Source organism: Cnephaeus nilssonii, assembly GCF_951640355.1.
Source record: "Cnephaeus nilssonii genome assembly, chromosome: 6".
NCBI classification, from domain to species: domain Eukaryota; kingdom Metazoa; phylum Chordata; class Mammalia; order Chiroptera; family Vespertilionidae; genus Cnephaeus; species Cnephaeus nilssonii.
In genome coordinates this window covers 8,450,319-8,467,514 of record NC_137077.1, presented here as the reverse complement: position 1 = coordinate 8,467,514, position 17,196 = coordinate 8,450,319, and the positions used below count along the sequence as shown (strand labels likewise).

General features: G+C 53.4%; 1 protein-coding gene across 1 annotated transcript; it reads left to right on the top strand.

The window, feature by feature from the left end:
* The first annotated feature begins 8,771 nt into the window (after window positions 1-8,771).
* On the top strand, window positions 8,772-15,721 carry HMOX1 (heme oxygenase 1). The gene is made up of 5 exons (XM_079775205.1): window positions 8,772-9,007; window positions 10,361-10,481; window positions 12,451-12,942; window positions 14,143-14,239; window positions 15,123-15,721. The coding sequence occupies exons 1-5, from the start codon at window positions 8,985-8,987 to the stop codon at window positions 15,245-15,247; spliced, it is 858 nt and encodes a 285-aa protein (XP_079631331.1). The 5' UTR covers window positions 8,772-8,984; the 3' UTR covers window positions 15,248-15,721.
* Window positions 15,722-17,196: the final 1,475 nt, after the last annotated feature.

The window sequence follows — 17,196 nt, the reverse complement described above, 5'->3', positions numbered from 1 at the left end:
TTCCCTTTCTGATTTTGAGAGAAATTTCATTAAAACACTTGTGTGGAGCCCTGGGCACAAAGCCTCCTTTGCATCCCCGAGAAACCAGCTTACTTACCTGTGATGCCGGACACTAAACAGGTCCGGGGCTGCCTGTCACTACTCGAGCCAAACTAAGCAGAGACAGAGTTGAATCATATCTGAGCGTTTGTTACAATAACACAGCTGCATGGGAGAGCAGCAGGTCACCTTGGAAATTGCCCTCCCCGCGCCCCCCCAGGTCTAGCCTTCAGGTGCTCAAAGCCCGATAACAAGGTGGCTAATCTTCCAGGATGTTGGAACACTCAGCCCCGCCCGGCCCTGGGGCCGCAGAATGGTCAACATTCCTGAGGCCGGCTCCTGGAACAGGGTCAGGGTCCAGGCACAGCAACCCAGTCAAAGCATGTCCTGTCCTCGGTCTGCTTTTAAAGTGCATTTCTTTTTATAGCCCTGTTTCCCTTCTTGCGACACAGCCCCCAGGTTCCCAGGGTCTGTAAGAAAACCTCTTACCCAGAGTTAGTAAGGTGAATAACCATTAAACCACTGTGTCCTATTCTCATCACATGCCCATTCCCCCTATGACCTGCTTCCCGGACCTGGGCCTCCCGGACCCTCCCCCTCCCCTTCTTCCTCCCTTTGCCTCACCTTTCCATCCAGACCTTGGCGGGGAGGGGAAGGCAGGCTCCTGGTAGGAGAGAGAGATCGAAGTATATTAAAAAATAAAAGAGACAATTCTCTGACATGAATTATGCCCTTCCCCTAGTGTGTGAAAGCCACTGAGATTACTTTTTGTTTGTTTTAAATACCCCTTCTTATCTTTCTCTTTCAATAGGAAAAACAAATAGGAAGCAATCCTTTAACAGCACGGGCTGGGCCCACTGAATGGATTTTTGTGCAGCCTTTGAAGTAGTGCTTACATGAAAGGGGCTTGTACTAACTTGAGAAAACAGAGACACCAAGTGTGCCTTGAATTGGGCAGAAGGACGTCGTCCCATCACTCAATCCTGCCAACAGGCTCCCAGGCCGCTTCCGCCGTTACCACCCTGCTGGGGAGAGACCTGTTTCTTAAGCTGTATTTGTGTTATTTTATTGTTTTTTACATATAATTTGTTAAGGTCCCCAGTGAGGGTCTGCCACTGCAGGGCTCTAAGCCGCCCAACAGCCCTGCGCGGGGAGAGGTGATGCGGCAGGGGTCGGGGTACAGAGGCGCGCGGGGTTCCCACCCAGGGACCGCTGTGGCGCCCGATCTGCTGAGTAATCCTTTCCCCAGCCGGCGCGAGGCAGCGCCTTTCTTGCTGAGTCAAGGACACCGGCGGCTTTTTGCTGAGTCACGGTCCCGAGGTCTGTTTTCGCTGAGTCACGCTGTCAGCTGCCACGGTTTAATCCCTTGGGCCAAAGTCCTGGCGTCTGGTGGAACAGAGGCAGCGACTCCCTGGGGCCCGGCACGTACTGGCTGACCTCAGAGTCCTGGCAAAGCCAAGTCCCCCCTCCCCCCTCCTCCCACAGGCTCTCAGCCTGTTGTCCTCCCTGTCCCCGATTTAGGAAGCGAATGTTTCTCAGTGGCCTCCCACAGGCCAGGGGGCTTCATTAAGTCGTAGAGCAGGGTGGGGTGGACATTGCGATCCCAATTAGAGGGACAAAGGCCAAATAGCCGGCCGGAACTTTCCCAAAACAAGATCATGAAACGCTGGCTGCCGGGAGCAAAGAAGCAGGACAAGGAAATGCAAGGCAGGACCTGGGTTGGAACCCCAGGGCAATAGGTGAATGCGGTGTATAGGCTTTAGGAAGGAATGTGTATGGGAGTCAAATCCTGGTGTCTGTGATTGTACTGCGGTTACAAAAAACTATCCTGCTAAAGAATCTGGGGGTAAAGGGACATGATGCCAGCAACTTACTATCAAATGAGCCAGAAATATGTATAATATATATATAATGTACTGGTATGTATGTATGTATGTATGTATGTGATGGAGAGAGAGAATGAGGGGTAAAACAAATATGACAAAATACTGCTGAATCTAGGTGACAATATACAGGAATCCTCTGTACTTTTTTTTCTTGCAGCTTCCCTGGACATTTGAAATCATTTCAAAGTCGTTTACTTTTAGAGAGAAAAAGAAAAGTAAAGATCAGGTATCTGAGATTCAAAACTCCCAAATGAGAGTAAGGTTTGGCAGATGTTAGTGACCCCACCTTACTCAGAACCATCCAGAAATTTCTAGATAGGAAAAGGCTCTGGCGGAATCCTGAGAGGAACCGGATGTGGCTCTCTGACCAAACCTGAGGTTCCTCTGTGCCAACCCCTCCCACCCCCGGCCCCGTACTGAGCTTCTTACAGATATTAAACCGACTGAATTCTCACCACATCCCCTTGAGCTGATTTCGACAGACGAGAAAACAAAAGCTGAGAGGGATTAAAGTGCACGGACATAAGTCGTGGATACCAGATTGGACTGCAGTTCTTTTGCTAAGAGCTCATTGCTGTTAACAGTCTGCACTACCTGGAGGTGCCCTGGTCAGTTGGACCAGGTCCTGGGGCCACAGTCAGGCTCCCTGTTGGCCAGGCCATCACTGGCCTGTGCTAGCGGAGGCTGGACATTGTTGGAGAAAGATGTTGCTTTGTCTACCCTGCCCCCACGGCCTCAAGCTCAGAGTCTCTGGACAGCTGGTGGTTGTTGAACTTGAGTTGTGTTTTAGAGACAGATGTACCTGATCTTGAGTCCCAGGTGAGCTGTGTGACCATAGGCAGGGAATTTAACTCAGCTAAGCCTCATTCATGAAAAATGTGAGGACTGGCTGCCTTGTGCCAGGCTCTGGGATAGGGAGGTAAACTCCACAAGGTCCTTGCTGCCCTCATAGAGCTCACCTTCGGGGTGGGGGCCCCTGGGACACAGGGAACTCAGGGGAGGCCCCATCATGTGAAGGGAAAACATCAGGAAAGTCTAGGCTGAGTCTGTCCCACAGCTTTAGTAAGATATAGTTGCTCTGGCCCGGGAGCTCGGTTGGTTGGAGCAACGTCCAGATACACCGAGGTTGCGGGAGTCAACCAATGAATGCATGGAGGAGTGGAACGGCAGATGGATGTTTCCCTTTCTCTAGGGTCAATTAATGAAAAAATAGAAAAATTTTAAATTATCTTTTTAATAAATGTAATTGACATACAAAACTTTACATATTTCAAGTGTATAATTTGATTAGTTTTAATAAGTACAACCTGCCCTGACCAGTTTGGTTCAGTGGATAGAGCATCGGCCTGCGGACTCAAGGGTTCCAGGTCCGATTCCGGACAAGGGCATGTACCTTGGTTACTGGCACATACCAAGGGGAGTGTGTGGGAGGCAGCTGATCAATGTTTCTCTCTCATCGATGTTTCTAACTCTCTATCTCTCTCCCTTCCTCTCTGTAAAAAATCAATAAAATATATATATTTAAAAATAAGTACAACCTGTGATACCATCTCCACAATCAAGATAAGGAACTTATTCACCACTCCCCAAAGTTTCCTCACGGTCCTTTGTAAACCCCTCTTCGTAGATTTGAGAGAGAAAGAGAGAAACATCAATTGTTGTTCCACACATTCATTGGTTCTTTTTTTTCTTTATTGATTAAGGTATTGCATATGTGTCCTTATCCCTCCATTGCCCCCCCACCTCCCACCCCATCCCCCGCTCATGCCCCCACCCCCCTGGTGTCTGTGTCCATTGGTTATGCTTATATGCATGCATACAAGTCCTTTGGTTGACCTCTCTCCCTTCCCCTCACCCTCCCCTACCTTCCCTCTGAGGTTCGATCATGTGATCAATGCTTCTCGGTCTCTGAATCTGTTTTTGTTCATCAGTTTATGTTGTTCATTGTTTTCCACAAATGAGTGAGATCATGTGATATTTATCTTTCTCTGACTGACTTATTTCGCTTAGCATAATGCACTCCAGGTCCATCCATGCTGTTGCAAATGGTAGGAGTTCCTTCCTTTTTACAGCAGCGTAGTATTCCATTGTGTAGATGTACCACAGTTTTTTAATCCACTCATCTGCTGATGGGCACTTAGGCTGTTTCCAAATCTTAGCTATGGTGAATTGTGCTGCTATGAACATAAGGGTGCATCATTGGTTAATTTTTGTATGTGTCCGGACCAAGGATCAAACCGGAAACCTTGGCAAATTGAGATGACACTCTAACGAAAACTGGACAACCAATGCCTGTCTCTACTTGAGTCAATTAAGCAGAAACAGGGTTGAATCATATATGAGTGTTTATTCCGATAATGCGGGCAGTGTGGGAGAGCAGCCGGTCCTCCACAAAAATCGGCTGTGCACACTCCCCCAAACCAGCTGCTTATATCGGGTAGGACAAAGGTTACATGGGAAGTGGGCAAAAGGAATAAGAATGGTTACAGGGTACAGGCAATGTGGGTGGGCCTCCATTGTTTGGTCAATAAGATTGTTAATCTTTCCAAGATAATGGACTACATTCCAAGGTTGACTCCCGGGCCCCGGGGGCATACAGCTCCCAGCCAGGTTAGAATGTGCTTTCTTTAATCAGAACCAAACAATCAAGGTTAACAGAGCAGGATTAATACTTCTTATAACTATAACTAGTCCCCAATATTCTATTTCTGCCCCTAACATAACCAACTAAGCTACCCAGCCCGGGCAACAGTCTTTTTAATTTTAGCCATTTAAATAGGTGTGTAGCCGAAACCGGTTTGGCTCAGTGGATAGAGCGTCAGCCTGCGGACTGAAAGGTCCCGGGTTCGATTCCAGTCAAGGGCATGTACCTTGGTTGCGGGCACATCCCCAGTAGGGGGTGTGCAAGAGGCAGCTGATCGATGTTTCTCTCTCATCGATGTTTCTAACTCTCTATCCCTCTCCCTTCCTCTGTAAAAAATCAATAAAATATATTTAAAAAATAAATAAATAGGTGTGTAGTAAAAAAAAAAAAAAAGGTAGTGGTATCTCATTGTGGCTTTAATTTGCATTTTCCTGATGACCTATGAAGTTGAACATCTTTTCATAACATTGTTTTTTGAAGAACAAAAGTTTGTGGGTTTTTTTTTTATAAAGTTCCATTGGTTGAATTTTTCCCCTGACGTTTTGTGCTGTATTTGACAAATCTGCCAAATCTAAGATCACCAAGATTTTCCTTTATGATTTATTCTATAGAATAAATTTTATAGATTTAGCTCTTTCTTTGCGGTCCAGGATCCCTTTCTGGGCTGAGTATTGGAAGATGACGAGCTTGGCAAATGGGTGAGAGGGCATTCTGGGCAGGAGGACCAGGACAGAGGGCAAGGTGTGCCAGGCTAGAGAGCTCGTACTTTCTCCCAAGGGCAATGGGGAGCTGTTAGGAGCAGAAACTGAATATTGGGGACTTGCTATAGCTATAAGAAATATTAATCATGCTCTGTTAACCTTGGTTGTTTGGTTCTGATTACAGAAAGCACAGTCTAACCTGGCCGGGAGCTGTGCACCCCGGGACCTGGGAGTCAACCTTGGAATGTAGTCCATTCTCATTGGAGAACTACCTGTTACCATGGAAAGATGAACAACCTTCTTGTCCAGACAATGAAGTCCAATCCCCAGCCCACATTGCCTACTTCCCCATGTAATGTTTGTCCTCCCCAATAAGCAGCTGGTTTATGGGGGTGCAGAACAGATGTTCGTGGATGACCTGCTGCTCTCCCATACTGCCGGCATCGTTGGAATAAGCACTCATATATATGATTCAACCCTGTCTCTGCTTAATTGGCTCAAGTAGCGACAGGCAGCCGGGACCCAGTGGTTGTCTGGTTTCAGAGCGACAGAAGGCTGCAGTCACCTCAGTTGCCTAATCTGCGAAATTAGGGACAAGAGGGGGAGTAAGGGAGACCAAGAATGGATGGAAAGGTGTTCCATCGCCAGCTGGTCTTCTCCTGACCTTTTTGGCTCCCAGCCCTCCCAGGAGGCTCATGATCAGCACCCAGAGCGGACAAAAAGGGGCCACCTGCTACCCTGACTAGCGCAGAGAAGGGTGCCTGGCCACCTTGCAAACTTAGAGACCTGAGTAACCACAAAGGATGGTCTGAAATGAAAACTTTTTTCCTAACTGAAAGCCCTTTAGGGTGGGCAGGCATGTCCTAAGGCAGTATTTTCCCCTAACAAACGTTCATCTTCACCTTCACTAAGCCTTTCTAAGATGATGTGTCTAATTAACACGCCTTTGCAAAAACAAAGTAATTTCCCCTTTTCCGGACCCCTCAAAGCACAGGCTCGGCCAGACCATAAACCCCTTCATTGTTACTGAGTTAGTTGTTGACTGTTAACTATGCTGCACCCATCTAAGTAAAAGAAGTATGTCTATCACTTTACTTTTTATCCAATCCAGAGGTCCCCTGACACACTCTTTGCTAATTGAGCACCAATAGATTTCACATAACCCACTTATGTCTCCTCCTCTGATTGCCATTCTCTGGAGCAATCCGTTGAGATTCTGCTTCCTGGCAATGGTCAGGTTTGGCTCAAATAAACTCAAAAAAATTCTTTAAAAAAAAAAATGGCCCGCTTCACGAATTTGTGTGTCATCCTTGCGCAGGGGCGATGCTAATCGTCGCTGTATCGTTCCAAGTTTAGTATATGTGCTGCCGAAGTGAGCACTCAGAAAATTCTTTAGTTTTGAATGTTTCTTACGTTAACACCGGTATTAAATGTTCACCTTTCCTGGCGACTGTCTAACTTCTTTCCCGAGCTCTTTCATGAGGAGTGCTCCCCTCCTGTCTGTTACACCCGCAGCAAACATTTCCCCCTGTCTGTGAGGGGGTTTCAACCTGCTGACACCCCAGGCAGCTCCCCCGTCCAGTGTGTGGGCTTGTCTGCCGTGTGAGGAAGGCGGTGCTCCGTTTAGGCTGCCCCGGGGTCCCAGGCATGTCCTCTGGGGTCTGTGCGGGCTCAGGATACCCTGTGTGACCTCATTTATCAGGGAAGCTCAGGAGGGGGTCTCTCCATTTTCCCGGGACACCGCCCAGCAGAAACAAGAGACTCCCCCTTAGCTGGGGCCTCGCCTCTGCTCGTCACTCTGAGAAGCTCCAGAGCCACAATCTGGCCCCTCCCTGCAGCCCAAACCGCTTCTCTTTTTCCAGGCTGCAGGCGGCGCCCGGAGTGCTGAGTCGAGATTTCCTCACTCGCCACGTGCAGCTGCATTTCTGCTGTGTCATGGTTGGGAGGGGGGACTCATGGAGACAGGCGGGTTTTGCTGAGTCACTGGCTGCTTCCTCAGCCTCCCTCTGGTGGGTGAAAGGGCAGCTTTCCAGGCAGGCAGGAGGAAGTGAAACTTCTAGAAGAGGACAAAGGACTCCTGTTTATCACATTGTTTGCAAAGCCCCTGTCCACACAGCTCAACATTTATTTGTCTGACACTGAGCTGCTGAGCTTCCCCCAGCGCAGTAAACCGGCAGTTCTGTCTTCCCAGCTGGTTGAACCCCAAAACTCTGGAGTTATCCTTGAGTGCAATTCTCTCTCACATCCCCCTTTCCTATTCGGAAATTCTTGCCTTGACTCGGATTGAACACTGCAATCCCTGAGTCCCCTCACCCTCGCCATCTTTCTGTCTTCTGCCACCGCCAGGGAAAGTTCTGGACTCTCCAGGACTCCTGTGCTTAGCCTGGGCCCACCCAGAAAGTCCAGGGTGTCCTCCCTATTCTAAAATCTGTAACCTTGAATTCATCCGCAAGGACTATTAACCTATTCGATGTTGATGTAATTTATTCTCTGGAGGTCAGAGTCCTAGGTTGGCAGGGCTGCGTCCCCCCTGGAGTTCTAAGGAGAATCCACTTGCTCACCGTTTCTGGCTTCTGAGGCTGCCTGCTTTCTGGGCTGGTGGTCCCTAACTCCACCTTCACCGAGCATCTCCTAGTCTCTCTCCCAGTCCTCTGCTTCTCCTGTCACACCCCTTTCTGTGCCTGTAACCCTGCAGCCCCGCTCTTACAAGGACTTTGTGATTGCATTGGGCTCACTTGGATAATCCAGGATAATCTCCCATTACAAGATCGCTAATGTACTCACATCTGCAAAATCCCTTTTGCCCTGGAAAGGAACACATTCGCAGGTTCTGGGATTAGGATGTGGAATGGGGGTGGGAGGGTGGGAGGGGGGCTTGTTTGGCAGATCGCAGGAGAAGACCGTCTGGATCATTCCTGCGGCTCGAGGAGCGGGAAGGGGAAGTCAGGAAGCTGAATAAGCAGGGGGGAGGGCTGCGAGCTCCACAGTGGGCCAGAGGACGGAACCAGCCCGCGCTGCCCCGGCCTCCTCTGCCTGGGGGTTGGGGTTGGGGATGGGGGCGTCTGTTCCAGCCGAGCCCGGCGCTGCCAGTTGGAATGAGAAGCAGCCTGGACTGAGCGCTAGGAACCCCTGGTCACTGCGGGCTCCCCTGCTGCCCACCAGCCTCCACCTCTGAGATGCGCTTCTCCCAGCTCTCTGGAACCCTGGACTCCTGGGTGCCTCAAGCCCCATCCCTGGGGGCGGGTGTTTGGAAGGAGCAAAATCACACACAGCTGCTCAGATTTCCAGATGAGCTTTTTTTCCCCTTTTTTTTACGTTCTGTTTCTAAAAGCTTTGCTTTGTTTTCCAAGGCTCATGTGACCGCTGCCCCGCCACCCCCCCTCCACCCACGCCGGCGAGGGCGCGGGCGGGCGGGGGTGTCGCGGTGTCGCGCCTGAACCGGGATCAGCTGTTGGGCGGCAGCCACGTGACCCCCTCCGGATATAAATAGACGGCGCGGCCGGGCTCAGCTCTGTCACTCGCTCGCCTTCTCCCACCGTCTCCAGACGTCGGAGCCAGTCCCGAGCCAGTCCCGAGCCGGTCCCGAGCTGATCCCGAGCCGATCCCGAGCCGGTCCCGAGTCGATCCTGAGCCGATCCTGAGCCGATCCCGAGCCAGCGTCGTCGGAGCCAGTCCCGAGCCAGCGCCGGTCCCGAGTGAGCCTTAGCCGCCCAGATGGAGCGCCCGCAGCCCGACAGGCAAGCACTGGGCGGGGGACGGGGACGGGACGGGACGGGACGGGCGCGGGGACCTGCCCTCCCTGCCCGCCCAGACAGAGCCGGGAGCCCCGCGCTGAGCCCGGCCCGGGGTTGGGAGCGAGGAGGGTCTGGGCGCCCATCCTCTCCGCACCCCTGAGTTAGTTGAGGGGCGGAAGGTGACTCACATGCCGGCTCCCTGGCGGGGACCTGGGTGACCATGGCAGTGTTGCTAGGGTGCCCAGCTTCGTTGCCAGTATTTGCACTTTGGAGTGTGCTTGGCGGTGCCTCTGCGTAATGACCGAGGGTCCCTCGGGCTGCGGGGCCCGGCTGCGGGGCTCTGCCCAGGCCGCCCTGGGCCAAGCCCACCTCCCCGCAGCTGTCAGACCTCGCGGTGGCCACGGCGTCCCCACTTTACAGCCCAGGAAGCAGCAAGCCCAGGGTCGCTCCGCCAGCAGGTGTCTGGCTGGGATTTGGACCTTGGTCATCGGTCCAAGCGTGGCTCCTTCCCTTCTCCCAAGGATTTGTCTGCATGCACGGGACAGGGGGTGTTTGTTTCTCGGAAGGGGTGCGGGTGGGAGAGAAAGGAGAAATGGCAATTCTGTGGAAAAGAAGCACAGACAAACCACAGAAATACTCCCGGAAACTTGTTATTTTATTTTTAGGAAAGCACTGCTTTACTCGGGCATTTTAACACACGTATTTTATAATGAGTATATCATAGCGGGTAATGAGATTTGGACCTGAAACCTCCACAAAATAAATGAGTTCAATCTTCGCTCTAAAAGCGCCTCAGCGCAATCAGACACTGAGCACAGGGCTCACCCCGCCCTCTGCTCCTCCTCCCTTTCCAATGACAGCCAGGCTTTCCCCCTGGGTTTTGGGGACCACAGTACAATGCCTCCTAGTGACTGAAGAGTGTTGATGGGCTTGCATTTTTTTTTTTTTTTTTTACATTTTAAAAAATTTATTTATTGATTTTAGAGAGAGAGGAAGGGGGGAAGAGAGAGAGAGAAACATTGATTTGTTGTTCCACTTGTTTATGCATTCCTTGGTTGATACTTGTATGTGCCCTGACGGTGGGTCAAACCCACAACCCCATTGGCGTACCCGGATGACAGTCTAACCAACTGAGCTACCCTGCCAGGGCTATGGGCCTGCATCTGAAGGCAGTTGGGAATGTGGGCTGTGGACCAGACAGATGGGAGGCTGGACTTACTTCTGTGGGGAAGCCTAATACAGCTGAAATCTTTTGAAGGCCTGCCTACAGGCGAGGGGCACCCTCGGAGCTAAGCTTCAGGAAGAACCCTGCTCGTAACCACCCCCTTATTAACGCCCCCTCCCCTCCCTCTGCAGCATGCCCCAGGATTTGTCAGAGGCCCTGAAGGAGGCCACCAAGGAGGTGCACGCCCGGGCAGAGAATGCCGAGTTCATGCGGAACTTTCAGAAGGGCCAGGTGACTCGAGAGGGCTTTAAGGTATGTGTCCTGGGGGAGGGTGTGACAGACGTGGGTGTGCCCAAGGCTCAGGCAGGTGTTTCAGTAGGACTGGGACGAGGGATGCTGAGGGACCAGATAGGAATGTCTTGAGAGAATCGTTTTATAGATGATGACATTGAGGCTCAGAGAGGGGAGGTGACTTACCCAAGGTCACACAGCAAATTCATAGCCTGCTACATAGTATTGTGGAGGGGCCGGGGCAGTAGTGCCATCAACTGAGCACCTATTCCAAGCTGGGCTTTTTACACACTTGGTACCTAATTTGTGCCTCAACCCTGAAAAGGAAGAGAAGGAAGGGAAGGCTCTGAGAGGTTAAGTAATTAATGGACGGTCACACAGCCACTAAGTACATAGGAAAGGCCAAAGTCAAGCCAAGGTTGGTCTCATTTCAGAGCTTGTGTCCTGACTTAATTCTAATCTACCTCGAAGGCAAGGGGTAGTATGGGTTCGAGTCCTGGCTCCACCATTTCCTTTTTTTAAAAAAAAATATATTTTATTGATTTTTTTTACAGAGAGGAAGGGAGAGGGATAGAGAGTTAGAAACATCGATGAGAGAAACATCCACCAGCTGCCTCCTGCACACTCCCTAGTGGGTATGTGCCTGCAACCAAGGTACATGCCCTTGACCGGAATTGAACCTGGGACCCTTGAGTCCGCAGGCCGCCGCTCTATCCACTAAGCCAAACCGGTTAGGGCTCCACCATTTCCTAACAGTAAGACTGTGGACACCTCACCCTAACCTCCCTGAGCAACGTTCCCTTCACCTGTGAATTGGGTTTTCTTAAGCACTCCCTTAATGCTAGACGCCGACTTTGCTGTTTCCCAGCATCGTTGTGCAATTCATGCAAATAGGACGCACTCGACAGAGAACCAGACAAGGGCCCAGTGTTAAAGCAGCAGCACGAGGAAGGGCTTGTTCAGGCTGCACATAGAGGGTCGGGGAGCTTCATCCCGCCGCTCCGGGCACCTCTCTCTCTTCCATCCTGGGCCTCCCTCCACGCCCAGCCTCAGGTGCTCCAGCGAAGGGGGATTTAACAAGCGCTTGTAGGTGGCTTGGGGCCCTTGCCTACATCCTGTGGGTGCTGGCTCTAGCCCTTGTTCCCTCTTCGCCTTCCTCTTTCCCCCTCAAAAAGATGACTTACACCCACTTGCTGTTAAGTGGCTGGGGCAGCGGGAGCAGGGAGTGGCTGCTGGAATGCCCCATCCGCCACCCGCCCCCGGGGAGATTTGGATCTTACCGCTAAGCCACTGAGTTCAGAGTGGGCACAAGTCTGTGAGAGTGGGTGCTTAGATTATGCGGAAGGAGGTGGCATTCATCACCACGGCCTCCGATTCAGTGCTTGAGTGCCAGGCTGCACCTGCGTGCCGGGCTGTGCCCAGTGCTTTACCTGTGCCGTCCTGCCCGATCGTTTAGGATTATTCCCTTTGCACACAGCCAGAGTGTTATGTGAAACAGGAATTCCCCAGCCAAGGTGCACCGGGCGTGTCAGCCCAGCCCAGCCCAGCAGCCAGAGGTGGTGGGGTTCGGCGTGGGCCTCCGGGAGGGAGAATGGGGCCCGGCAGCCGGCCACCCAGAGGTCAAAGTAGAGGCACTGCGTCCCTGGAAGGTGCTCTCATTCAGGCGTCCCCTTGCTCAGAGCCACCGAGGCTTCCTAGTAGCATCTGGGCTGGATTCCAGCGCCATTTCTTACCGGCTGTGCAACCTCAACGTCTCAGACCCTCCTGAGCCTTCGTTTGCTTTTCTGTAAAACGGGGATAGCATTAAGTTAGGCCATGTGTTTACCCTGTGGGGTAAAAAGGCTTTAGGCTCAGGAAGTGTGTCATCAGTGTTTTGTGTGTGATCAGTGTGGGGAGGTCGGAGGGGCTGGCAGGAGGTGGGAGCCCAGCTGGGGAGGGGCTGGGGGCTGCTGTTGGGATGGGGGTCCTGACCTGCTCTCTCCGGTTTCAGCTGGTGATGGCCTCGCTGTATCACATCTACAAGGCCCTGGAGGAGGAGATCGAGCGCAACAAGGAGAACCCGGTCTACGCCCCCCTCTACTTCCCGGAGGAGCTGCACCGCCGGGCGGCCCTGGAGCAGGACTTGGCCTTCTGGTACGGGCCCCGCTGGCAGGAGACCATCCCCTACACACCGGCCACCCGGCGCTACGTGCAGCGGCTCCAAGAGGTGGGGCGCAGGCAGCCCGAGCTGCTGGTGGCCCACGCCTACACCCGCTACCTGGGTGACCTGTCGGGGGGCCAGGTGCTCAGGAAGATTGCCCAGAAGGCCTTGGACCTGCCCAGCTCCGGCGAGGGCCTGGCCTTCTTCACCTTCCCCAACATCGACAGCGCCACCAAGTTCAAGCAGCTGTACCGCTCCCGCATGAACTCTCTGGAGATGACCCCTGAGGTCAAGGGGAGGGTCATCGAAGAGGCCAAGACCGCCTTCCTGCTCAACATTCAGGTGAGGGTCTGGCAGCCCAGGGCTTGACTCCAGTTTGTTGCTCCTGTTATATCGGAGGCGGGGGGTGGGTGGGGGAGAGATTGGGGGGCACGATTTGGGAGGGCAGAAGCCTGGGTTCTAGTTCTGCTAGGTGATCTTAGGCAAGCCCCTTAATCTCCAGCTCAGTTTCCCGTCTGTGAATGAGTAGGTCGTTGTGCCTGCCTCTTGGAGCTGTGAGGGTTAAACGAGTTTATACCAGTAAAGCCGCCATCGCGGGGCCTGGCGCAGGGGCAGCCCTCTGATGTTCGCTGCTGTTCTCGTGGGGGCAGGAGCGTCAGTTGTCGGACTCTGACGACACTCAAGCTGTGTGTGCACTTGAGTGTTGCCAGGTTGGCCCTGCAGAGGTTGTAGGTGCCCCGGATGTGGCCTCTGACCCGGGGCCTCTCCGCCCAGCTAGGACGTGCCTCCAGTCCCGGGCAAGGTGGGCTTTGAGGAAAGCCTGGGAGGAGGGGTTCGTGGACAGAACTGAGGTGGGGGGTGTTCCGAGTGGGGGGTGAGGTTCCTCCTAGCCCGGATGTTGGACAGTCCTGTCGCTCTCCCCCCACCTGGAGGTGCTCTGGGGGCGGGACTCCTAGCTCATGGTCTCCTGGCTCCCTGCTCCTTCCTTGCAGTCCCCCAGACAGCAAACCAAAGCTGGCCGGTGGACCTTCCAAGAAAATCCATGGCTCTCAGGGGTTGGAGAAGAATGGGATTTTGAGCCAAAGCCCGTCGGAGGGCTGGCTCTTGCCCCCTGACCCCTGGTTAGCCTGGGTCCGGGCACTTAACCTGTAGGAGCTGTGGCTTCCTCATCGCAAACCCCGGCTCACGAATACCCCCCTGAAACCAGCTTTCCCAGGGGGACTCACAGAGTCTGAGGAAAGCAGGCGGCATAGACTCGGTACCACTCACGAAACGGTGCTCTGCAGAGAGACACGAAGGCCATGAATGGCGACAGGGAACCCTCAGTCCAGGGTGGGTATTGGGGAGCGTTTGGAGAAGAGCAGGCAGGCAAGCGAGTCAAATGCACTTGTAACGTCTTACCTCTTAAGCTGGATGAAAGGTACAGGAACAGTCAATATTTTTCTTAGGGGTTTTGGCCTAAATATTTCATAGCAAGATTCCCAATCCCCCGGCAGCTGGGCCAGTGCCACCCCTCGCTGACACGTGTCTTCTGCCTTCCAGCTGTTTGAGGAGCTGCAGGAGCTGCTGCCCCGGAACGCCGAGGACCAGAGCCCCCCGCAGCCGGGCCTCCGCCGGCGGGCTGGCAGCGGGACGCAAGGTGAGGGCCTCCGGGCAGCGGCGTCTCCTCTGGGCTCCAGTATCTCTCGACTCTTCTGTCTTCTGAATGTTTTAAATAAAAAGAGGGGTGCAGGCCAAAGGGCAAGAGGTCAGCCTTCGGTGTGTGACTCTGGGCAAGCCGTGTAAGCTCCCCCTGCCTCAGTTTCCCCATCCCTGAAACCAAGGGCAGTTGAGTTCGTTCTAGTTCATTGGCTCCGAAGTGGAGACTTGCACACAGAGGACCCTCCGAAGTCAGGGGCACAGCCTTCCTCCTTGGATTTGGGCTCCTTGGAGGCCCCTGAATGATTCCTGAACAGAGACCCCTGATGTGGGGCGGGGAGTCTGCAGCCATTCCCAGCTGTCACCCTGCCATGGGATGCTAGGAAGACACGTAACCTTGGGGTCTTGCTGCGTCTTAGTCCCTCCCTCGTATGCCTCAGAGGCTGAGGTGAAGCTCACCACCTGCGTGATGCCACCCTAACCCCCCTGCCCTGTGGCTTTCCCGTGTGCGCCAGGACCACGTGGACCCCTGTGGGAACATGGCCAGTCCCTAGGGGATTGGCTGCCTGGTGGGATGAGGTGACATTGCCTGAATGCACCAGTTCTCAAAGTGTGCGCCCTTGGAGTACCCCTGGGGGGCCTGGTCTCACAGTGTGGGCTGGTTGAAAGGGCAGTAGTAGACAGCTTGGACAAGTAGTGAGCTCCCTGTCTTTGGAAGGTATTCAAGCAGTGGCTAGAGGGCCACTTGTTTGTGTTCTAGCAGAATCCTGGCATTGAGGGGGACTGGACTGGAGGCTGCTGACACCCCTCTGCTGTGTTTCTGTGAACTCAGACACCCCACCTCTGTCCACCTGTTGTTGACATGGACCCCCTTTCTCTTTCAGACTTGACGCCCACGGAGACCCCCAGAGGGAAGGCCAGTGTCTTCTCCCGGGCACCACTCATCCGATGGGTCCTCACACTCAGCTTTCTGGTGGCAACGGTTGCCATGGGGCTTTACGCCATGTGAATGCAGCGTGTTGGCTCCTGGGCCGTGGACTCGAGCGGAGGGCCCTCTTTCTAGAGAGGGCAGATCCCGTGGGCATGGGGAGCTGTCCGCTCCTCCCGTGCCCCCAGGTCCCCCTCTCTCTGGCAAGGAGGAAGGAGTCGGCGCCGTCTTCCCAACCAAAAGCACATCCAGCCGATGCCCTGAACTTCCATGTGGACCGAGGGGTCCTGCTGGGCCCTCAGACATCCCCTTCCCCCCTCCCCGTTCCTGCAGCAGAGCCCAGAAGACGTGGCCAGAAGTAGCAACCGCTGGAACCTCCAAGCGCCCCGGGTTCGCGGTCTGCTTGTTGACGTGCCTGACCGTTGCCCCGTGGGCCCTTTTCATATAAACGTGCCAGGATGTTGTGTCTTTGTCTTGTTTTTGTTGGAGCTGCTTTTTGTTCTCAGCTCAGCCTGCCTGTGGTGTTGTGGTATTTTGTTGTGTTCTGTTATAACAGCAGGGTTGGGGTGGGTTTGGGGGAGGGGAGGGAGGCTTGGGTGGGGGGAGGTGTTTAACAGCACTGTGGCCTTGGTCTCTAACTTTGTGAAATAATAAACTGCATTGCTGATAGTACCCTCAAGTGTTGTTCTTGGGCTCTGTGCCCCTGGGAACGGCCCTTTCCCTCACTTGTGCCTTGAACGGTGGGCAGCAGGGATGAGGGTGTGGGTGGCATGGGCTGGTTTGGATGTTTTCTGTTCTGTTAATAGTGTTGGTGGGTGAGCTTCAAGCAGGTGGTGGGCAACTCTTTGTGGGGAACCCTGCTTGATATAAGGTTCCCCTTCACAGAGGATGGGCTTGCCCTCTTAGGCTGACTCAAGTGGGTTCTGGGATACAATCGGAGTCCTGTGCTGTGAATCTTAGGAACCAGGCAGGACCCCTGGGTTGAAGTCCCTGCTTCTCTGCTTCATAGCTCTGCCTTTAAGGTTAGTCATGAACCTCTCTGAGGGCTCAGTTCTGTTGCCTGTAGCATGAAACCAGTGAGGCCTCACCTGCCTGTCTTGAGAAGCACATGGGATGCATGTAACATGCCAACACTGGACATAATGAAACAAGGGCGACCAGGGTTTTGAGTTCTTGCTAAGTGAGTCTTGTACTGCCCGTCACCTCACCTATGTCATCTCATTGAATTCTCAGCAAATCTGAGGAGAGCTACCACGCTCTGAGGGTTCGGAAGGGTTTAAGCCCTGTCTGCCCAGCTCCATCCATAACCCAAGCCTTTCCCTAAGTCCCCAAAGCCACTGGAATATTAATGTGCAGCCCTCCATCTGGGAGAGGGGAAGCCTTTTGCTGAAGGGATCTGGGAGCCCAGGGGACAAGGCACTCCCTTAGAAACGAGTACCTGAGCCCTGGCTGGTTTGGCTCAGTGGATAGAGTGTCGGCCTGTGGACTGAAGGGTCCGGGGTTTGATTCCAGTCAAGGGCACATGCCTGGGTTGTGTGTGTGTGTGCAGGAGGCAGCTGATCAATGATTCTCTCATCATTGATGTTCCTAACTCTCCCTCTCCCTTCCTCTCTGAAATCAATAAAAATCAATCAATCAATCAATCGATAAATAAGAAAGAAACCAGTACGTGAGGACTGGGAACTAGCAGGTCCTTTGTCCCTTTCCCTGCTTTGTCCCTACATCTGGAACCTTGGACAAAGCACTTCAAGTCTCCTTTTGTTCACCGGCAAAATAATAACACACCTCCCTCCCACAGCTGGTGGGAGGGCCCAGCGGTGTCCCAACGCCAGTCTGGACGGTGGCATCAGAACCCTCCCCACACACGGGGGAACCCTGGCCCCACCCTGGGAGGCTCTGATTTTGGAAATGTGGTCGGGCTGGTGTCTGGACTCTTGTTTACGACAAGCTCCCCGGGAGACTCCCAAGGGCCACCAGGCCCAGCAGCCACTGCTTGTTGTGAGATGTGCATGTACATGGTAGGCACCCAC